Source organism: Oryctolagus cuniculus, chromosome 4 (genome assembly GCF_964237555.1).
Source record: "Oryctolagus cuniculus chromosome 4, mOryCun1.1, whole genome shotgun sequence".
Taxonomy (NCBI): domain Eukaryota; kingdom Metazoa; phylum Chordata; class Mammalia; order Lagomorpha; family Leporidae; genus Oryctolagus; species Oryctolagus cuniculus.
Genome location: NC_091435.1, coordinates 15,968,872 through 15,992,987, shown reverse-complemented (window position 1 = coordinate 15,992,987; position 24,116 = coordinate 15,968,872). Strand labels below are relative to the sequence as shown.

At 37.9% G+C, this 24,116-nt stretch overlaps 1 protein-coding gene across 10 annotated transcripts in view; it reads right to left on the bottom strand.

The window, feature by feature from the left end:
* Positions 1 to 6,364: 6,364 nt before the first annotated feature.
* GRIK1 (glutamate ionotropic receptor kainate type subunit 1) overlaps positions 6,365 to 24,116 on the bottom strand; it is a 437,503-nt gene continuing 419,751 nt past the window's right edge. For 4 of the 10 annotated variants that reach the window (XM_070071886.1, XM_002716785.5, XM_008267173.4 and 1 more), the window contains 2 exons: positions 7,236 to 7,322; positions 6,365 to 6,836 (listed from right to left, as the gene is read on the bottom strand). In XM_070071886.1, coding sequence (XP_069927987.1) covers positions 6,681 to 6,836; positions 7,236 to 7,322 — 243 coding nt within the window. In that variant the 3' untranslated portion in view covers positions 6,365 to 6,680. The other 6 variants (XM_002716784.5, XM_008267175.4, XM_017347204.3 and 3 more) reach the window with 4 other exon arrangements.

Below are 24,116 nucleotides of genomic sequence, written 5' to 3'. Positions count from 1 at the left end.
ACTCAGGCTCTGGACTCTGATAGATTGGAGTCAGAATCACAGTTTTCTTGATTAACAAACAGTTTGACATTGGGGCAAATACACATCTCTATATTTGTTGTTTCCTTTACTGCAATAGAGATGATAATGCACAGTGCCAACCTCATAATTGGGGCTTAAGAGAGTACTTGAGATAGGATATATTCAGGGTCAGGTACCAGATTTATTCTGTGGTTCTTAGCCTCTATGAGTTAGGAAGGATCAAGGTGTGAATGTGATGATGTAAAAGAGGAAGTGTCCTGCCACTTTTTCGCCAGTGGCTTAGGTTACTGAGGTCTCATCTGTCCTTAATGTGTTGTACTATGAGAATTAATGGTAAAGCTAGTCTTCAAAAAGTACTTTATACTTTGTATGTCTGTGTGGGTGCAAACTGTTGAAATCTTTACTTAGTATAGAGTTGATCTTCTGTAAGTAATGATAATTAAAAAATTAATCTTAATGAAGAATGGGATGGGAGAGGGAGTAGGAGGTGGGATGGTTTGGGGGTGGGAGGACAGGTATGGGAAGAAGAACTGCTATAATCCAAAAGTTATGCTTATGAAATTTATATTTATTAAATAAAAGCTTTCTATAAAAAAGAGGAAGTGTTTTACCATCTGCCACCTTATAGTTAAGTAACACTGGACAAACTATCTATCTTCTCTGAACCTCCGTATTTAACTGTAAAAATTAATAGTTGCCTTAGGGCTGCTCTGAGTATTATATGATCAAATGTGAAGTACACCGAAAACACTTGGACTTAGCATTAAATGAGAGTTGAAATTGCAATCATTAACATTAGAAGATTATGTGACCTTAAAAATTTGCTCAAAGTGCCCAAATGAAATATGAAGCTAAATGCAACTCGTCCAGTGTGAATCTTGGTTACTCTGCTGAAAGGTGGGGATTCCTCGTCTACAATTGGCTCCTCAGGATAGGGATCCTAATTAATTTTTTGTCACACCCTATGTCTCCTAGAAGGACAAGTTAGAGGACCAATGGATAAATATCCTATGATTTATTGTCCAAATCAGCACACTTATGTGAGGGAAAGGAGGAGCTTAACTTAGAGAACTTCATGATTTCAAGATGAGTGAAGAACTGTTCAAAGTCAGCTAGGATGTCTAGTTGATCTATAGATCTAGAAAAAGGGTGGGAAATGAGGAGAAGTAGAAAGAAGAAAAACAAGAGTGTAAACCAGTCACCCAACCAGACAATACATGCTCACAGATCCATTCTGGGGTCTCAGTTAACTTATTAGGTAGTCTACAATTGCAGAAACTTCAACTAACATTCTGTGGTCAAAGCTTCAGCACAAGTCTCTGGTGTGCTCATGGCCTAACTGTAAGACATTCATCTCCAAATCCAACCTGCATGTTTGTAGTTTTCCAGATGCCAACATGTCAAGATAGTCGAATGTTGTTCATTTTATACCCAAGACTTACAGGAATTAGAGTTACTGCGTATAAAATCTAGGTTGCATGTCTCCACTCTGGTGGATTTACTGGTTTTATTTTGTTCTGCTTCTCTCCTCCACACTGTCATTTACCAGAAAAGGTTACCCTTCATATATAGAACTAGACTTGAACAAAACTGAGAATTGAGCATGATTTTGCAATCTGAGTTTCCCCTTTATTACATCTCTCCAACCTAAGAGGCACCATATCCAAGCATTGCATTACCTTAGTAAAGGGCCTGCTTGCTCTTGCCCTGCACACTTTGACCCACCATTCCTATGGACATCCTTGACTAGTTAATGCCTGATCCCATTCACTGCTGTAGGTTGGAGCAGTCAACTAACCAATGACTTGAGCAAGTAGATTGCACCTTAGACGTCTTGTAGCCAATGCTACAGTTACTCAACCATTGCTTCTGATGTTGAGGACAATCTGGTAAGTCATACATTATGAGACTTGTAGACACAAAGTTTCTTTAAAAATTATACTGTGTGGTTAACTCCTAGGGATGCCTTTCCCTCAACAGATAGTATTACCTCTCATATTATCCCTTCTTTGAAACAGAAATCACATGGGCTTTTCAGCTGGATCCGCATGCCTTAAGGGCTGATTCTGAGGCCAGAGTGCTGTTTAGGACATCTGCCATTCTATGGGTCTGCTGTGTATCTCACTTCCCATGTTGGATCATTCTCTCCCTTTTTCATTCTATGAGCTAGTATTTGCAGACACTATTTTTGTTTATGTGATCCCTTTGGTTCTTAGTCCTATCATTATGATCAATTGTGAACAGAAATTGATCACTGGGACTAGTGAGATGGCATTAGTACATGCCACCTTGATGGGATTGAATTGGAATCCCCTGGTATGTTTCTAACTCTACCGTTTGAGGTAAGTCAGCTTGAGCATGTCCCGAATTGCACATCTCTTCCCTCTCTTATTCCCACTCTTACATTTAACAGTGATCACTTTTCAGTTAAGTTTCAGCACTTAAGAAGAATTGTGTATTGATTACAGTATTCAACCAAAGGTATTAAGTAGAACAAACAAAAAAAAATACTAAGAAGGATAACATATCAAATTGCTCATCAACAGTCAAGGTGAGGGCTGATCAAGTCACCATTTCTCACAGTGTTCATTTCACTCTAACAGGTTTCCTTTTTGGTGCTCAGTTAGTTGTCACCTATCAAGGAGAACAAGTGGTATTTGTCCCTTTGGGATTGGCTTATTACACTCAGCATAATGTTTTCCAAATTCCTAACAGGGATCACTTTTCAGTTAAAATTTAAACACCTAAGAATAATTGTCTGTTAATTACAGAGTTCAACCAATGGTACTAGAACAAAAAAAAATACTAAAATGCATAAAGTATTACATTGTCCATCAACCGTCAGGACAAGAGCTGATCAAGTCACTGTTTCTCATAGTGTCCATTTCATTTCAACAAGTTTCCCCCTTGGTGCTCAGTTAGTAGTCGCCGATCAGGGAGAACATATGATATTTGTCCCTTTGGGACTGGCTCAATTCATGATGTTTGTCTAAATATGATCAGAGTCAGTGAACTCAGGGGGCTTCCATAGCCTTGGCAGCTCATGAAAAGAGCCTAGGGTGATTACTGAGGCCATAAACAAGAGTGTCAATTTGTTAAGTCAACAACAGGAGTCACTGTGCACTTGCTCCTCATGTAGGATCTTTGTCCTTAGTGTGCTGTACATTGAGATTTAATGCTATAACTAGTACTCAAACAGTATTTTTCACTTTATGTTTCTGTGTGGGAGCAAACTGTTGAACTCTTTACTTAATGTATGCTAAACTGATCTTCTGTATATAAAGAGAAACAAAAATGAATCTTGATGTGAATGGAAGGGGAGAGGGAGTGGTTAAGGGGAGGGTTGTGGGTGGGAGGGACGTTATGGGGGGGGGAAGCCATTGTAATCCATAAGCTGTACTTTGGAAATTTATATTCATTAAATAAAAGTTTGAAAGAAAAAAAATAAAAAAGAAAAAAAAGAAATGGAAATCACAGGAGCTCTTGATTAAAAAACCATTTAGTCCTTTCAGGAAAGGCAATGAGTTCAATTAAAGCCACAGCTGCTGAGATAGAGAAAAAAATACACCTTAAAAATCTACTTTATCTTCATCTAGTTTTTAAAAATCAAGTTCCTTCTTAATTCTGTCTCCCTCCAGCTTTTTTTTTTTTCGATTTAGAATGAAATTTCTGAGCTCCTAGATGTTCATCATCATGGGGTCAATGCAAGCTGTGAAACGTATCTCTTCCCTTTTTTGCTACATAAAGACAAGGTCCATATTTGAAACTTGAAAAGAAAATAAATCTTAACTCTGAACATTATCTTTCAACCAGAACTGACCTTGCTTTCTTCCTCTGTTTCTGAATATCTCACCTGAGCAATCTTTTCTTTTAACATCAAGAAATTGCTGAAGGAAGAAACGTTAGATTTAGTTTTTAATTAACTTTGCCATTGATTTCCACATAACTCTGTATGAGTCACTGTTCTTTAGTGAATGGGATGAAAATCTTAAAGATTAATGGTTGTTCCCAGGGGTTTTTCTTGACCAGGTTCCAGAGACTCTGCTATTTCTTTTTCTTCTGTGAACTCATCCACTTACTCTGTTCTTCACCTTAAAACACATAGGCACACTCAGGAATATGAGCACGTGCATATGTATCAACTATGGTTTCAGGATGAAAGTATCAAGGAGAAAAGCTGGTGATTATGCCCTGCTCTTAGTAGGTTTTAAAAGTTTTGCTATTTCACAATTTTTCTATTCTTCAGTTTTTCTTAGTACAATATGTATTTTAACAAAATTGGTCATGACAAGCATTATAAGCCCGGGATGAAAATTGAGTTATCAATAAATAAAGAAGAAAGATGTTAGTGTACCTTAAAATATTTTGTCATACTGAAAGACAATATATTTTAGATATTAGAAGTTGTTTTACTGTACTTTGTTTCCCATAAATTATTGTAATTGTATGTGAAGAAAAAGAGTAATTCTTCTTGAAATTTAAGAAAAATTTTTAAAATGAGAAAAAATATTATAAAATGTAAAATATAATGACTTGCATATAATTTTTAGTGAAGTAAATACACTTTGCATTTTCTCCTTCTGATATTTTATCAGTTCAGACCACTTTCAGCTAGCTATTCATTATATTTCTTTCTTTCTTTCTTTCTTTTTTTTTTTTTTTTTTGACAGGCAGAGTGGATAGTGAGAGAGAGAGACAGAGAGAAAGGTCTTCCTTTTGCCATTGGGTCACCCTCCAATGGCCGCCACGGCCAGTGCGCTGCGGCTGGCGCACCGCGCTGATCTGAAGGCAAGAGCCAGGTGCTTCTGCTGGTCTCCCATGGGGTGCAGGGCCCAAGCACTTGGGCCATCCTCCATTGCCTTCCCAGGCCACAGCAGAGAGCTGGCCTGGAAGAGGGGCAACCGGGAAAGAATCCAGCGCCCCGACTGGGACTAGAACACCGTGTGCTGGCACCACTAGGTGGAGGATTAGCCTATTGAGCCGCGGTGCCGGCCCATTATATTTCTATCTACTAGTTTTAATGTAAACAACATAATGCATTAGTTTTTTAAAAAATATATTTATTTTATTTATTTGAAGGGCAGAGTTACAGAGAAAAAGGAAGACACACACACACACACACACACAGATATCTTCCATCTGCTTGTTCCTTCCCCAAATAGCCACAACAGGCAGAGCTGGGCGGATCCAAAGCCAGGAGCCCAGAGCTTATTCTGGGTCTCCCACATGGGTATAGGGGCTCAAGTACTTGGGCCATCTTCCAGTGTTTTCCGAGGCAATATTTTTTGTCTTTTTTTTTTTTTTTAAGTTTGATTTAGTTCATTGAACGCCAAGGTGACAGAGAGAGAGAGAGAGAGAGAGAGCGAGCTTTCCTTGGCTGGTTCACTCCACAAATGGCCACAATGGCTGGGGCTGGACCAAGCCAAAGTCATGAGCTTAGTGCCACATGAGTGTTAGGACACAAATACTAGGATCGTCATCTGTTGTCTTCCCAGGTGCATTAGCTGGGCACCTGATCATAAGCACAGTATGGCCAGGATTATAACCAACACTCCATTATGGGATGCTGGTGTTGCAGGCGGAAGCTTAACCTGCTGTACCACAGTGCTGGCCCCTGAAAGAGCCTTCTGATGAGCCACTCTCTCTCTTTCCAGTCTTTCCTTCAATTCTCTCTGCCTCAGCCCTGGGGATTGCTACCTGTCATGCTCATTGCTCCTCTGCACTTTAAATTTAGCTGCATCAAATTCATTTTCCTTCAAATATTGTGACTGTCTTCTCTCATTTCAATGGCCCCCAATACGCTGCTTTCTTAGATTGGAACACTTGTCTGCCCCATCTTACGTACCTCCTTTCTTGACTATGTCTGTGTCATCTTGCAGAGTCCTCCCCCCCCCCCCCGCCCCAGTTAAATGCTTCTGCATGCTGCCCCAGCTACTGACTTCCACTGAGGAATTTCTGATTCTTCTTTGAGTAATGGCCTGAATTTCTTCTTCATTTCGTAATAAACAATGGGAGGTCAGTGACCATACCTCTTCACCTGTGGAGAATGTGGTGCCAAGAATGCAGCAGATACTGAATTTTGGAACTTATTTTTACTTGTTAATATCCTTTTTATGGTATACTCAATGTTCCAGGTACTGTTTAAACCACTTAGAAAATTTGGTTTTAGAACAGTGATGTATTCCTCTGTGATGATAACCAGGTACTTAGTATAAACTAAAGATAATTTTTAACTTGGCCCCCAGTGATGGTGTTTGTATAACAGTTAAGAATATCCTTCGAAGTAACAAACTCAACCACTGAAGAGAGTCACTGGCAACAAGTACAGAGGAACAAATCAAGACTCAAACTTTTTCTGGAAAAAAAAACCCTGTTGTTTATTATTATTTAGAAAGCACACACAACAATTTATTGAGGCAAAAGAGAAAATGCAAAATAAGTGAGCATACAAATTCATTTCAAAAAGAACTGATGTCACCTCCCACGTAGTATCTATGTGAACTTTTAAAATTTCGTATTTCTTATATCTGTATACATAATCAGATTATGGATATAGATATATGGAAACACATCATACACTCAAAGAAATCTTCTCTCCAAAAATATTTGGTGAGCACATCCACTTTCTTCCCCTAAATTTTCAACAATATTTTCTCAGTTCATGCCACTGTCTCTTTTCTCTGAGTTCGTCTCTGATGACAAGTAAGGATACTTGTGAAGGAAGATTTCCCCTTAGTTCTTGACTTTTTCTTTAATTTTTTCTGATTTTTGAGTGAGATTCCAAGTTCTTCCATGATGGCATTGAAAGAGAGACACTAGAGGACATGAAATAAGACAGCATCAGCTTAACCGAGCCTGTGTCCCTCCTGCCATTGACCTGTCACTGCTGGGGTCTTAGGAACACAACACGATGGTCTCAGGGAAATTCTGCCATAACCAATTGGCTCCCATCACTTCCTCCTCCACCCACTGGCCACCCACTTTTTCTACTTGGGCAAGCGGTGGGATTTCATTCACAAATGCACAGTATAAAACGACCCAGTTAGAAAAAAAAGAAAACAAAAAACCAAGACTCTCAAAATAGAAAACTTACCTTTGCTGAGACACCAAAATAGAGTTAAATTAAGTCATTGCCCCCATTGAGATGATCCAAACATTGATAGGTTTATCAAGGCATACGGACACTTCAGTAATGCTATAGAAAATGAACAAACCTTCTCTACACCAAGGCTTTGTTTTTTTCTCCCATGAAACCTTACTTTGTTCCTAAAATAAAATCTAATTCTTGATGACTTTCCTTTCTGATAAAAAAAAAGAAAAAAAACAATTTTAAATTGTATATTTTCTCCAAAAAAAAAAACAGAGATTCTGGCAGCAGCAATGATGCAGCTGTGGTTGAAATGAAAAATAATGTGGTAGTGAACTACACAGCAAAGTTGATGCAATATAACAAAAGAAAATGGCATTATGATTATAAAATGCTATGCATATGCAGATGATATATATGAGTATATATATATGCATATCCACTACAGTTACACTATGTCTGTTCACATGCACAGTATATAAATGACCAAATAAAACATAATTTGCTGTAATTTCTTTTAGATCTTTGAGTGATAGATTCAATCTTATATGGGGTTCTATAAAGCAGTTATTTAATGAGGTTACTATTAACCCATCTTTTAGTGAGAAATCCAAGTACAAAACTACAAAGAGCTCATGATTCTATTTATATGAAGTATTTAACATAGTCAAACTCACAGGAGCAGAGAGTGAGCTGTGTCTCACTAGAGGTTAGAAGGAGGGGACAATGGGTACAGTTGCTATTCACTGGGTATAAAAGTTTCAGTTATGCAGGATGAATGAATTCTAGACATAAGCTGTACAACATCGTACCTAGAGTTAATAGCAGTATATTGTTATAGGATTAAAATTTGTTAAGTGGGTAGCTCTCAAGTGTTATTCCTACCATAAAAAAAATCTTCCAAAAACTCGAGACCTTTAGTAAAGCTTATGGGAGTGCAAATATCGCTTCTGTCCCTTTAGCTCACAAAATGGATATGGCTAAAAGTCAAATGACAAAATGAAATTAGTTGATTTCTCTAAGGTTGGGAATGCCTTAAAAGAAGAAATTGGCGTCCTGTGTTTGCAAAGTACTCACTGTCTAGTGTGATTCTTGCATATCCCTGTGCATCATGTATTTTGGAAAATTTACAATTTAAGGAGTGGACATTGGCCAAGCAGTTAAGATGTCTGTATCTCATATCAGAGTGTTTGTGTTCAAGTCCCAGCTCTAGCTATTGACTCAAGTCTCCCGCTAATGCAGACCAGTGGGAGGCAGCAGTGATGGTTCAGGTAATTGGGTTCCTACCACCCACATTGGAAACCTAGATTATGTTCCTAGCTTGTGATTCCAGTGCCAGCCCAGCCCCAGCCATTGCAGGCATTTGGGGAGTGAACCAGCACTTGGATGATCTCTCCACGTCCACCTTCCACCACCCCCACCTCCCAGATTAAAAAAAAAATGAAAGTTTACATTCACTTTGTTTCAAAAAGGACTTGATACTAGTTTAGATAAGTAGTAATTTTAAAAATTTTCTACTGAATTGAAAATCAGATGTAGAAATTTAGGTTCTGGATATCAACTTTTTGGCTACCAGAGAAAAAACAAGTTGTTTGTATGCCACTTGTATGAAATTTTTTGCTCTTTTAACATGATTTAATTTCATTTCCACTTCTCTATGCTACGAAAACAATGAAAATCCAGACCTTACATGTTAATTTTATTTCAAGTGGTAAGCTGTGGCTTCAGTAAATTTAGAGATGTCATGCCACACAAAGAAAAAATTCCAAAGTGTTTTCTTATGAATTACACATCAAAAAATGTTGCAGCAAGTATACCGCAAATGAATCATAATTTTTTAAAAATATTTTCCATGTAAGGTTTATATATGTTGCAAATAAGATCCAATGGTCATTTTATACTGTCATTCTGATAGATAATGCTGTATTAGGACTTTGGGAACTCTGCTGAGAAATTTCTTTCAGTGGAAGAAGGTTTGTTAGCACAAGGCATTTCTGGTTTTAGGAAGATCAATAAAATGGAAGGAGGCAATGAAGGAAAGGGAATATCAGGAGATTTACAAACACTTGATATATAAACCTTATTTGTAAGTTTATAAAGGAGTTATACTCTTCATATAGATGGAGAAATTTACTATTAGAGATATTAAATAACTTAAGAGGAAAATCCTTTATTTAATTATTTGTTACAATTTTTAGAGATTTATTTATTAATTACAGAGAGAGAGGCAGACACACACACACACACACACACACAGATATCTTCCATCTGCTAGTTCACTACCCAGATGACTGCAACAGCCAGCACCGGCCAGGCTGAAGCCAGAAGCCAGAAGCCAGGAGCTTCATCCAGTCTTCCATGTGAGTGCCAGGGGCTCAAACAGTTCAGCATCCTCCACTGCTTCTCCCAGACCATTAGCAAGGAGCTAGATCATCAGTGGAGCAGCCAGGACAAGAACCAGCATCTGTATGAGATGCTGACATCGCAGGTGGTGGCTTTACCTGCTACACCACAGCACTGGCCCCAGGAAACTCTCTATTTGAACTCAGTCCATTTGGACTGCCAAAATCCAATTGCTTTCCCTGGAAATTGTCTAGCTACATCTTGATTCTTATTTTTTATCACAATAGATAGCTTTGTGAATTGTTTTCCCATAAAAATATAAGTTGAGATGTTCCAATCTTTCTGTTTCATTTGAGCTCCCAAGTATTTCATTTTAGACCTCTCATTTCATTTTACACTGAAACAGCTAAAATCAATCTCCAGGTGTGGCTTCCATAAAAGATACAATGAGGAAAAGACGCATTGAAACCTCCTTTTCCGATTTTTGGTAGAGAGACAGTCATAGATCCTATCATATTAATACGGCTAAAATGTTTACAATTTTTCTTTAAAAAAGAAATCCTTCCCCCAAAGTTTAGACTTCTCTGTTACTACAAACATCAGATTCTTTAGATTACCCCAAATATTTATTTATTGCTGCTTGTGTGAGGGTGAATACAACCACGTTATTTTTGGTGGTCTGATTTCTCTGTCTTTGGTCACAATGATTTCTTTTTGAGTCTCATTTTGTCTCCAACTGTCAAAAAGAAAATGGCAAGATATTGGGGCTGACCTTTCTGTTTTTTCAAGTTTTGCTGTAGTCACAAAGAAAGATGACCTTTAAGGTCCCTTGGCCATGAGTCCAAATAAACCACACATTCTCATATCCACAGGAAATGAAAGTATGAAGGTCATCTCTCAGTCCAGAGTGGCATGGGAGGGGCTCATATTCATTAACTAATTTTTCTTTTATAATCTCAGTATTCATGCACATGTATAAAGTTTGACTTTGTAAATCAGAATCAAAATTAAGTAGTTTCTCAAGCTTCTTTTTCTGGGCTTGGGCTTTTATGAACTCCTTTATTTTCATAAAGCCATAAGATCATTATTATTATTATTATTATTATTATTTGACAGGCAGAGTGGACAGTGAGAGAGAAAGACAGAGAGAAAGGTCTTCCTTTGCCATTGGTTCACCCTCCAATGGCCGCCGTGGCTGGTGCACCGCGCTGATCCGATGGCAGGAGCCAGGTGCTTCTCCTGGTCTCCCATGGGGTGCAGGGCCCAAGTACTTGAGCCATCCTCCACTGCACTCCCTGGCCACAGCAGAGAGCTGGCCTGGAAGAGGGGCAACCGGGACAGAATCCGGCGCCCTGACCGGGACTAGAACCTGGTGTGCTGGCGCCACAAGGTGGAGAATTAGCCTAGTGAGCCGCGGCGCTGGCCTATTTTTAAACATCAGAGTTGAAATCTGTCATCCCTAAGTACATTCATCTAACTCCTTCCTTCAACAGGCGGCAGAAGCAAAGGAATGCTACCAGTAACACTGTCTGGGGTTTCAGGGACTGGAAATTCCTTGGCTAGCCTGGATTCTAGGTCCTGCTACTTATCTCTAGTGGGCAGAGCTCATATTTTAATGGATCTAATTGTGGCCACTAATTATTCCTTGGAATTGGCCCCTGGCATCAGAGTGCTGTAGTTAAAAGTTCTATTGTGTTCCTTATTATCTGTGTTGGACTGGGTGAGGTCTTATCTTTTTTTTTTTCTTTAAGATTTATTTATTTATTTGAAAGTCAGAGTTATAGAGAAGGAGGGTAGAGGCATAGAGAGAGAGAGAGAGTGAGGGAGAGAAAGAGAGAGAGAGAGGTCTTCCTTCTGCTGGTTCACTCCCCAAATGACTGCCATGGCTGTGGCTGGGCCAAGCCAAAACCAGGAGCCAGGAGCTTCATCCAGGTCTCCCACATGGGTACAGGGGCCCAAAGGCTTGGGCCATCTTCTGCTGCTTTCCCAGGATTATTAGCAGGGAACTGGATCAGAACTGGAGCAACTGGGACTCAAACCAACACCCATATGGAATGCCAGCACTGCAAGCGGTGGCTTTCTCTACTTATCCAGAGTCCCTATTTTCTCTTTGACTCAATTTCCTAAAATATAAAATGGGCAAGTTGTAGAACCCTTTTCCTAGAGTGATTATGAGAATTCGATGAGCTGATATATATAAAATATGCAGCTCAATACTTGGCAAAGTATAATTATGCTTTTTATTCAAAATAAGATTTTATACATCACAGTGAAAATATTTAACTCTGTGGCATTCACTGATTTTTCTTTTTTTTTTTCTTTCTTTTTTTTTTTTTTTTGACAGGCAGAGTTAGACAGTGAGAGAGAGAGAGAGATACAGAGAGAAAGGTCTTCCTTTCTGTTGGTTCACCCTCTAAGTGCACCACGCTGATCCGAAGACAGGAGCCAGGTACTTATCCTGGTCTCCCATGGGGTGCAGGGCCCAAGCACTTGGGCCATCCTCCACTGCACTCCCGGGCCACAGCAGAGAGCTGGCCTGGAAGAGGAGCAACCGGGACAGAATCCGGTGCCCCAACCGAGACTAGAACCCGGGTGCCGGCGCTGCAGGCGGAGGATTAGCCAAGTGAGCTGCAGTGAGGCCCAGCACTCACTGATTTTATTTCATGAATTTGCTCTACTTAACAATTTCTGTGTTGTTTATACCAGTGTTTCAGTTAAAATCATAAAATTTCAACACCTGCTATTACTTGTTTTGGCCAATCCATAACACATTTCGAAGTTTAATGAATAGCAGGCATTATGACAGCTTGTGTGATGCTTATGAAGGATAGGTGCTCAAACATGAGAAGGAAATAAAAGCTAACTTTGATCCTATTGTCATTTAAAAAATAACATCTCTGTTTATGAACCTGTTTTAAAGAATCCCTGCGATGATGTGTGATGGGAAATTCACAAACATACGGATTTACAGGAATAATGTATAATAGTATCATTTATACTGCTCCTGACACAGCCAAAAGTGGGGTGTGTGTGTGTGTGTGTGTGTGAACATGTGTGTGAGTCTGTGTGAGAGACTTTTCTGTTACAGGAATGGAAATTAAGAAATGGAAGCGAGCTGCAGAGACTGCACCTGGAACTTCCACTAGAACTGCACCCCTCCCCCTCCAGGAAGAGAAATTTTCTTGTTCGCCTGGGTTTTGCAGAAAGTCATTTCCTTTGGCTTCTTCCAGGCACGTGCTGTGTCCCTCATGGGTTCCTTTTCCTTACCTTCTGCCTCCTTTTGCTTTCTTTCACCCTCCCCTTTGGCTTCTCTTTCTAACTGTTGACTGCACCTCCTTTGGATTAACCCCAGATATGTGATTTCTTGTTATTAGCTTGAGCCTGAATATAAATTATATCTTCTCTCCTTATCTTCTTGTTGCAACTGTTACCCTAGAAGTGGTGGAAGGTCCAATAATGTTCTTTCTATTTTGTACCTAAATATGTAGTCTCAGAAGTTAATGGTCCAGGAGAAGAGAACTTAAAAAAAAGTTACAGGGGAGGGAGAGAGGTTATCTGTTTAGAATTGTATCTATGAAATATATGATATCTGTTCACTTTATATTAATACAAAATTTTTTAAAAAGTTGAAGGGAAAATTCTGCTACAATTTGACCTGATTTTTCAGTCGCTAAAAAATTAATATTTCTGAGGTTGGGTTTCTTACTGCTTGCAAACTTGGCATCAGATTGTGAATGCCAAATTGATATCTTACTGTCAATTTCTCATGACTGCATTCAGTTACTCCATTCACTGGTGCATTTAGGTGAACATTTTGAAGAACTGCTTTGGGTACAGGTACCTTTAAGAAATTTCCTTACTGCTTTCAAGAAGTTCTGTCCTAGCCAATAATCTAATATGAAACTTACATTTTGTGTAGGTTTCTCCTTTAATTTGCCAGACTCCTGTTCAAAGACATTTGAAGCACTCTGTGACATTGTCTAATAAATTTTCATATTACTTATGAAAGAGATGAATGCATGCAATACTGTCATCATTTTATAGATGTAAGATCCGTTATTTCATGTAAGACCACTTATAATTTGAAAGTAAGCTATGATTTGAAGCCTTTGGAAGACCATTTTCAGTAAAATATAGAATATCAAGGGAATAGATTTATGAGAAATAATGGGATTATTACTACTATTATTATTATTTTCTTGGTTTGGTTAAATTATTGCCATAATTCCATGGAATCAGTGTCTCAAAGATTTTTTTTAACTAAACACTAATATCTTCAACATTTTTTAGCTTCAAAATGTAATGTGGGAATAAATCTACATGTTTTGGGCCTACAGTCAGGAAACATTAAGGAATAATGGAAGAAAAATTTTATTCATATGAGACTTTGGTGTCATTTAACTGCACCCAGAATTTGCTTCTTCATGGTATAATTGATGATCTGAAGTTCAGCTCAGGTTTCAATCATTCCACACCAATTATGGGAAGGTCCCTTGAGGAAGATTCTTGGAATATTTATATGTGCACTATTTTTGTGTAAAGTTCTTGCATTCTAGAACTAGGATTGGGCATCATTTGCTCTGGTTTTTCTGGGTTTATACAGTATCCATAGGCCATCTGTCATGCCCCTATCCTTGGAATTTTTAAGAACTGGATCATACACATTGAGTATGAATATACATTTTATTAACTTCCAGAATAGTATTTATTTTGATTTGTATCTGGGCACTAATAGGGGAGCTGAAATTCATCACTGGTGTCTCTGCCAAGAACCTTGGGATGGAGGAAATCTAAACACTGAGATAAAACTTCCCAGGGTGTTCATGCACTCATATCCCAACCTCTGATTCACAGCCCCTACTGGATCACCTCATTTCCCTGTACCTCCAAGGCTTTAAACCCAATAGGTAAGCCTACATGAAAGCTTTTATCTTCCCTTCCTTTGGCTGTAACCTGTAGAGTCGTCTGGCTCATTTTTCTAGCTCTTTTAATGTCATATTTTCACCACTTTAGTGTCATCTCTTCTCCCTATTTCATTTTTTTTCCCATCCCTGGGATCTAGTGTCAACAGTTTCACCTTCTCAGATGCTAGATTTAAGTTTTTCTATTTGCATGAATGCATATGCTAGAATTCCTTGTTCCCTTATTTGAATTCTTCAAACCATAAAAAATTACCTATGGGGGCCACAATATTGCTTGATGATATGGGATATACAAAGATTCCCTTTCTGATTCACTTTTATTTAGAGATTTCTTTTAGAAACCTGTTTGCCTATTAAGATAAATGTATTATGGAATGGCATGCATCGTCCATGTTGATTTTGATTTTCATTTTTCCAAGAATTCTTAAAAGAAATTATTCACATGGGGTAGCTGTCCAGTGGTGTCCAACCCAAAATCTCAAGGGGGAGGGGACTGTAGTCTCATTCTCTTCTAACATTAAGGATAATTTCATGGAAAGCTTTGAAAAATGGGACTCACATTGAGACACCTAAACATTTTGATATTGATCCATATGTTCTCTTCCAATTCTAAATTCCAACCTTTGCCCCACTTGTAAAGTTGCAGTGAGGGCTTTATATGCATTGCCCTCAAGGTTGGGATGCTATAGGAAGAAAAAAGAAGAATCAAATTTGAAGCTTTGAACTCTTAAATAGCCTTTTGTGGATCTACAGAAGACATCTCAGTCTTTGAAGCTATTAATTATATAGCCAGGTATTTGAAAGAAGGAAAAAGCTGGTGCTTTGAATTCTGCAAGTTTGACATTAAATATCAAATATAGACCTTTGAGAACACAGACTACAGGGTTCATTATAGAGTGAAGATAGAATTGATGTGTGTCTTCTACCAAGGAGGAAAGTCCAACCATGTGAGAACCACAGCTTTATCCAAATGCTGTGAGCACCCAAGAATTGCCCTCTCATCTGTCATTTAGGTCCTGTTAGGGTCACATTCCTTGGGATAAAACAGCCTGATAGATGGAGGAAGGAAGGCAGAGAACACAGAGAAATCCTATCGCCGTTCTGTCTTAATCTCTCAGAGAAGGCAGTGACTCCTGAAGAGAAATGTCATCAGGGCCTATCCTCAGGCCAGGCCAAGACTGTCTATTGAGTCTCTCAGAGCTTCTCAATCTCACTGCAGGGCAGCTGAAACTCCTCCGTGCTCCAGAACAAACACAAATATGGCAGATGGGTTTGAAGAGGGGGACGCAAAGTGGTCTGCCCAAGTAGGTCAGATATTTCTGCAATGAGGATAACTGTCAGTTGAGCCAGAGGAAAGCAAATTTCTTGGCTAACAAATGGCAGGAATATGAATTTCAATTCAAAACTCCCATAGTGCTTTTGTATTTTCTGGAGTTACTGTCAGGGGCCAGTGTGACTTTGTCCCTGGTCCTCTTATTTATCTCTGATGTCCTGCACTGAAGCCCTGAGATTATTCTGTAAGGATTGTCTTCCCTTGTCTTTATTATGACAAGGACCTACTCCAATTTAGCAGCTCAGAGGGTAAGCAGGGCCATAAAAATAGCTTCCCATAAATTTGTAGTCTGCCCCTTGTCCTAAAGGGAATGTTCCTTACCTCCAGGTAAATTAAGCCTGATGTAGAGTTTTAGTTGTCCATAAGGCATGTAGTGTACTTGGTACACTAGGGACAACTAATATAGAGAGTCCTTGGGGGAAGTCGTGCTTCTTCTCTAAATAACTGAACTCAACTCAGATGTCCCCTCCTCTGCTTGTAGATCTTGTAAACTCAAGAATATTCAATTTTGGTTTAAAATATTGTCTTTTGGCTGGCTAATGACTACTTTAACATTGTTCTCTCCTCTACCTTACTTGTTCTTTTCTTTCTGAGGGCAATATAGGATGAGGAAAGGTTCCAGAGGTCCCAGTGAAGTAGGCGGGCATACAGGTTAAAATTTATGAGGTTTGTGAGCTGGAAGACCATGCCTTTACCACGCCCCTGTGTGACCTCATGCCCTTACCTGGTCACACTGAGTGTTCACCGGACAATCAGGTTAATTGACCACTCCCCTTTGAAAGTGGATTAAAAGCCTGGGACACGGTGTGTCCACACTTTTTCCTTTCCCTGGCCTCTTGCCAGTACGGGGCTGGCTGCAGCATTGTGCTTCCAGGGTGCGTGGCCTTCAGGCCACCTTGCCCCATGCTTGCTGGCCTAGATGCTCCTCCATGTGGCTGGTTCCTGGTACTCAGTATGAACCTAGATCTACCTCTCTTTCATAGATAAAGCTCTCACTCTCCTATGCATCTTTTGCACTGAATAAAAGCTTAAAAATGAACCATGCTGCCTCGGTCATTTATGCTGGTATTCAGAATTCTCTAAATATTAGGCAAGAACCCACATGGGCTTATTAATATTAGGAATTTATTAATAAGCATATGGTGATATCATATGGCACCCCAAATTCCTGTATCATATTTGGCACCGCAGATGGGACTTTTGGGGAACTTTAAGGGGCCACATTCTGTGTATTTTAGGGGGCCAAATTCCGATATCACCAGGAGTACTGGTCCATGGCTACTATCTATCTTTGGCTTCCACTGGGATATGAGATCCTACCAGATCATAGACCCTGGTCTTTGTCTCTGCTGTGTCCCTTGAGATGCCCAAGGTCCCACCATTGCCATGTGAAGTCCATATACTGTTTTTTGCCTCCAACCTCTAGTATTCCAGATTATTGATTCTCTCAGCCCTTCCACAAGGCTTTTAGGTGGGAAAAGCTGTGGATTTGGATTTCTGTGTTTTTCCTGGCATTCTCTGGGATTCAGGAAGATCCTGTGAAGTTTTCCCAGGCTACTACTTAGATACTTTTATTTTGTCATTCAGTAGACACTTGGGTGTAAGACTTCTCTCCAAGTCTTGATACCTCCTGGGCTACATTCTGTGGAGCAAGGACATCTATTTTCCTTTATCTTTCTTTGGAATGGACTCAGGGATGGTCATTAGGCTTCTTTTAAGGACTCAGGTAACATGTAATCATTTATGACTTGCCCCCAGTTGTCTTTTTTAATAGTAATTAAAAAATTTGGTCTGGGGTCGGAAAAGAAGGTAAGAAAATAAATCATCTGTATTTTCCCAAGTTTAACAAGCTGGGTTATGGCTATTGCTAATTATAGATAAATTTTTTGAATTAAACAACTAACCAACTCAATACAACATCTGGATCTTACCATTGAAACCATGGTTTTCAAGATTTCTATCTGTCTGAAAAATTGGCAAAGATGACATATAATTCAAAAGTTGAGTGTTAACTCACTTTTAGCCTGGAGGTGGTTTGTAGAAAAATGCAGTGCCTGATGATAGGGAGAAAGGCAGGGTTAAAAAAAAAATAGTGGAAAATAAGTGCATGTTGTTCTTTCCCTTTGTTTCTCCTGTCTATGTTAAGCAGAATTGCTTCAGCTCCATTTACAGAATGGAGTTTTGTTTTCTGCTCCAGCCCCATTTATCTCTGCCTTTCCTGAATTGTGAATATATAACCAGTTGGACAGCTTTGGCTAGCTTCCTAGGTACACACTTTTTAAAAAAATCTAATCTGTAGGATCATCCTCTCAACAAAGTCAAAAAACACCACTTTTTTTTTAACTTCAGCAAAGTCAAAAAACTACTCCACTTTTGTAACTTTCAAGGTGTTTGCAATGATTTGTTTCTAACTCATTGGAAGGGCACCCTCTTGCTCCTGGAGGCTATAATGGCTGTTGTGCCATTTTCTCTGTGTCAAGAGCAGGTTGTTCTACCTTAAATTGTTGTCAGGGCAAAGTAATTCTATTTATTGGAATAAGAATTTAATCTGTTTGACAGAGATACATGACCATAGAAAAGATCGATCAACAAAAGTTTTTATTTTCATTGCTTTTGTATTTTTATTTCCTTTCTATTTCTACTAGATTTTTAAAAATATCGTGATTGAAAGAGAACTTCAAATGTACCCTCCTGATTCCACCAATGAAGAAAATGAGATTTTTCAATCTGCCTTTGCCATTTAGCAACAGTATGAAGACTTAAATTCTTGGCTTCTAATTCCTATGTCACCTGTCTGGTGGTACACACATCTTTTAGAGTCTGTGTGCTTTGTAAGACAGTATCAACTTGTACAGGAAGGATAATGTTTATAAAAGTGAATTCCAAATGGATTTAAGTTGCTTCCTGGCATCACTGATAACTAATGAATGTTTGGACTTCCAGGTAAAGGAAATACTCTTTGCACAATTATAAAAATAACTTGATTAAAGAGACTTCTGCATGTCACTTACTAAATAAGTTGATCAGACCACAGAAAAAGGGGAGCTTCATACACCTCAATTATCTGAAAATATACCAAATTTGAGCAAATTATCTTCAGACAGTAGTTTCTTAGTTTTTAAGGTTGGTACAGACTGATTAGGGTAGCCTTCTTTTGTGAAGCTGACAAATCTAAATATTTGAATCTTTTATGTCTGAGTATTCTCCATATAGTTGAAAACTGAACAGAAAGACAATTCTGGTCGTTAATTTTTTTAATTGCCAGTAAGGAGTTCTGTTACTTCATTTCATCTTTCAGGTAGGTCTCACTACTTTTGTGTCTATTCACATTATGACATGAACACAAGTTGTGTAATTTGGTTCATTAGCTGTATTTGTGTCTACAGCAACAAAGTTCAGATTCTCCATGGTGCAAAACCACACAATGCATTTTTGATGTTAACTTTCTGTCCCAAGAATGCCCTCATGTTTGCAAACAGAAATCATTTAAAAATTCGAGCAAGAATCGCATTCTCTGTGATACCAATCTCTGTGGGGAGAATTTTGAAAGCAAATATAATTTTAATATGCTTATGCATCTGGACATAAAATTCCATAACTGTGAGGCGCATAATGAGATGGTTCCTAAAGGCGAGTTAAAACTGCAGCACCAAGCAGAAATTTTTCATTTCCTGTAAGAGTTAATTAATAATGCCATTTGGCACAGTTAGATGTGCAGAAAATAGTACAATAATACAAGTGCTTTGCTTTCCTTTTGCTTTTAAAGGCTGTACAGGCTACTTTTAAATTGCTTCCTAGGAACATACCTTGTAGTAGAAGGCTCATGTGCTTGAAAACTAATTGAGATTATTGTGGTACTATTTTACCATACGCGGCTCATATAAAATATAACACAATGCCAGTTAATTGCAGTGAGGTTTTTGGGAGTGATTTTCCTGTGGTAGGTTTATAATCATATGACTAAGCTTATTTTCCTAACAGCATTCCCAGCCACCATTCAGTCCTTAGGTAATTCCAATTTGTAGAGAAACTCTAAGGTAATTAATGTACAGTTATAATCTGAAATAAAGTAGAAATATACAGCTTTATGTCTTCCTCTATCATGTTAAAGACAGATTTATTAGGAAATAAATTATACAACATGTAATTCATTGTTCAGTCTTTTAATACTTCTTTATTCTCTTGCTAACCTTAAACAATATTTTACAAAGTGTGATCCACAGATGACCTGCTGTTTAATAAGAATTCAGGCTTACCAGCTGATTTGAAGTAAAACTGCACATTCAAACTAGTTTAAGTAAAAATTCATGTTTTCTAACTATTTTTAAGTAAAGCAATTGTATTTAGGACTATTGAGAAAATTTTCATGTGAGAAAAACTGTTTTTTAAAAAAACACCATTGTGGTGAAGGTAATTTTAGAAAGGCTCAGGTACATTACCTAGTTTTAGATAAAACTTATATTCATTCTAATTTTTGTGAAAATTGCTATGTTGTAAGCATTAATTTTCTGTGTCTACTGAAAATGAAGATTACTAGACTGTAGCGACTGAGAAAGTGGGTCAGGAAGTAGAATCAGTGAACTGTAGTTTAGTTTCCTCAGGTGATTCTGATTTACACCAATGTCTGGGAAGTAATGATGCAGACACAGAATTTGAAATTCTTTCATGTTCAAGACTTTTTTTTCCTAAATTTCTTGTGCAATACGATGACTTCTGGGTGAGAGGGCGAGAGGTCATTGTCATTTTATTAATCATTTACATGATAGCAAGAATGGGCTTTTTCAGTGGTAGAATAAAAGAACAAAAAGGAGAGTATAAAGAACATGGGTACCTGAAACTAACTGAGGTTACTCAAGGGAGAAAGGGGCAGAGAGAGAGAGAGAGCGAGAACGAGCGAGCAATAAGTATACACTTGATAATTTTGAGTAGGGCAAATCCTATATTTCACAACTAAACATGCAGATTATCGGTTCATGAAATTTCTCTCTCAAGGCTATGCAGTCTCTTCTTGAATTTTCCAAGGAAAAAGTCCATTGATTATTGAATGTTACATGTGTGTTATGTAAATTACTTGGAATTAATGGTTCTACCTTTAGACTTAATAAATTTATAAAGAGCAATGATTTGTTGAGCTCCAATTATAAGCATAAATTTATGCTTCAGGTTATGGATTCTCAGATCTTCCTGTACATTGGAATTAACTGGACATGTGAACAACAACAACAAACCAAAAACAACTCTGCTATTGTCTTAGCCCAACTAATTAAGTCAGAATTTCTAGAGATGAGATACAGAACCTCCAGTAGAGATCATAATATATTGCCAATTTGAGTCCTTCTCTTCAGCACAGTGATCTTGACATTGATTTTTATTGCTTGTGCAAAGGAACTTGATCTTACAGACAGAGTTTGAATTTCTACATTAGTAAGCTTTTTTTCTAAACCAAGTTCTGTTTTCAGATACTTGATAAATTCTACTTACTGCCCACATAACCAGAGAGCAACACTATTTTCTCTAGAAGGAACCAATATTTATTAGTAGTACTTTCATAAATGATTTCATTTTTAATGTCATAATGTTATTTCATTTACGTCTCATTGAAAATGTGTAAAGTCAATAGTATCACATAATTTAAAAGAAAAATTGAAGATCAGAGAAATTAAAATTTTACTCCAAATAGTAAATATCATTTATTGAATAGCTATTATGTGCCAGGCACAGTGCTAACTGTTTTATACATTATCCCAAGATGAGATATTTATGATCATACCAGTGTTCTCGTGAAGATGTCCTGCAGAACCTGGGAGTATCAAGATGCTTTAGGAAAAAAGGGTTTGTGACCTAATAGGCTTGGAAAATGCTGAATTATATTCTGTCTTTTTGGAAATCCTTAGTGCAATAAATGCATGGAGATATCATGCAGTAAGGAATGTTTCTTGTGATGATCTATCAGTTATTAAACTACGAAAATCTTATTTGAAAAATGTTTGCCAGTGGAACCCATTTAAAAAAATACTCCTTCAAAAACAATTTTATATGCTAGAAATGATGTTCTAGTACTACATGCTGAGAAAACCAAACTCTGAGGAATTCAGTAATGTTCTTACTACAACTTAGAATTTAAGTTTGGCTGACTTAGAAAATTCTCCTCAGAGTCTGAAGTCTGTGATTCTATCTTACTGATATCTATTTCTCTCGTAGTGAACTTCAATTAAATTGTTGAAAGCATCAAATATAATTACATGCATAAAAACCTTTTGACAGACATAAAATAGTATGTAATTATAAAATCAAGTGATATACAGTCAAAAGTTGTATACAAATATTAATTTTTGCAAGGGGTCATTTTTTTCTCTGAATCTTCTAATTATACTTTTAAAAGATGATATCTGTAGAAAGGCAATTTTTGTTAGTCACTGTTAACGCTGATTGTCTATACATCATCAATCGCCCTGGAATACTTTAACATTTTGGTAGTATTTTGGGACATTAAATTGTCCTGAGACTAATAAAATGATGTAGTTCATAGTTTTTCTATATTGAATCAATGAAATATGAAACTAAGATGAATGTAATAATGTAATTATTTCAACAACTGATTCTATTGGTTATGAAAGCAGGAGTTCTAACCTGGGACAAACACTAAGTTTTTCTACTTCAATAACAGTAAATAACTATTAGTGCAATTTGCAGATATCTTCATAAAAGTACATAAAAAGGCTAAGAAGGAACCAGGACAATAGTCGACTTTCTTGAACATGTGTTACTGGAGAAATACAGGGTGGGCTGGAGAGACTGAAGATGAAAAAACTGGAGATCATTTAAAGCTAAGCAAAGAGAAAGCAATGCCCCCAAATCTCACAGACATCATGTCTCTGCTCCTGAGGAATGTGTTTTAGGGGACCATCTGCATATCCTAAGGTAATTTCATTAAGGAAACAAAACCAGCTGATCCCATATTGAGGGAAGATGAAAGACATCTTCAGTGCCCCTACTCATGTGAAGGGGAAACAAGCCCCGAGGGAGTAGCAGACATTCTCTGTCGCAACAAATTAAGCATGCAATGGGCTTTCTGTGTCACCAAGTTGAGTTAGTGTGGGGATTATTTACAGCACTTTGAATGCAGGTGGGAAATAAATCCACAGAGGTCTGTAACTAATACGTATGGAAATTCTTTCCTCTATTTTCTCTTCCTTGCCCTTCTCTCCAACACACTTGGAATGAATTAATAATGGTGATGGGTCCAGAGAAACAAGGGTGAATGTGGCAATGTGCAGAAAAGATTGCTCCAAGAACAATCACTCTACCCTGGGACAGTGGGAAGGAAAGACGTTCATCAGTGCAAAGAGTGAGGCCAAGTGTGAAGTAAACAGGAGATGCTATGAATTAGTTCATAGCTTAGACCTTTGTTTGGATCTTCAGGGAAATAACACATCGCTTAAAAAAAAATCACTGTTCCTTAGAATCTAGAATCTTAGAATCTACAGAAGATTGTTTAACTCTACAAGGAACTATTGTCTGAGAGCTGGACATCAGTGCATTTCTGCCCAGGAATCATTGTTAATGGTGCTGTGTGTCCCAGAGTAAAGGCTGAATTTAGCTAATGCTCTTCTGAATTGAAACTAGAAGTTTCAGGTTTAGTTTCTCTTTCTCTGGATCATGATTTTTGAATCTTTAAAATCTAAGACACCTTTGAGTCTTTGTGTAAATAATACATTTTAAATAGTGGAATCAATTTGAATTAAAAATTAACATTGTTATGGAGTTAGGTATGTACTTACTGAAAAGATAAGGGCTTTGGGTACTTTGAAAATGAGTGGATCTTCAGAAATGTGAGAAAAGGAGAAGGAAAGAGGAAGGGGAGAAATTCACAAAGATGAAAGTCCACAGATTTTAGCATTTTGTTTTCATGCTTTGCACGGTTGAAACTCTGAATCTCCTTTTTCATGAGGACGGAGTTGCTCATTTTTAATGCATGAAGATGGACCTAAGATGACTCTTTAGGACAGAGCAGATTTCTGTAAATACACATATGTAGGAGTTCCTTGAGGATGCCCCTACTTCTACATACAGTGTATATCAATTGCTAGTGCCTTGAATTCAAAGTCTAGAGAATATGAGTTTTGCTATCCTGGAGGGATAGGGAGTTGTGGTCATCTGTGCTTAGTGGAGACAGAGAATATCAACAACAGTAATTATCAGTTAACAATTTCTAATGGGCAAACCTTTTTTTTTTTAACTGATTACACAGTATGAACTGAGGACTGTGTCCGAATCCCTCTCTCCTCTCGAATTAATTTGCCACATTCTAAATCCGTAGATAAAGTGGTTCCAGAGGTGGAGTTGGTTGGATGGGTTTGCTTACATTGCAGTCCATAAAAGAAACAAAAAGCCTTGCATGCAAAAGAAA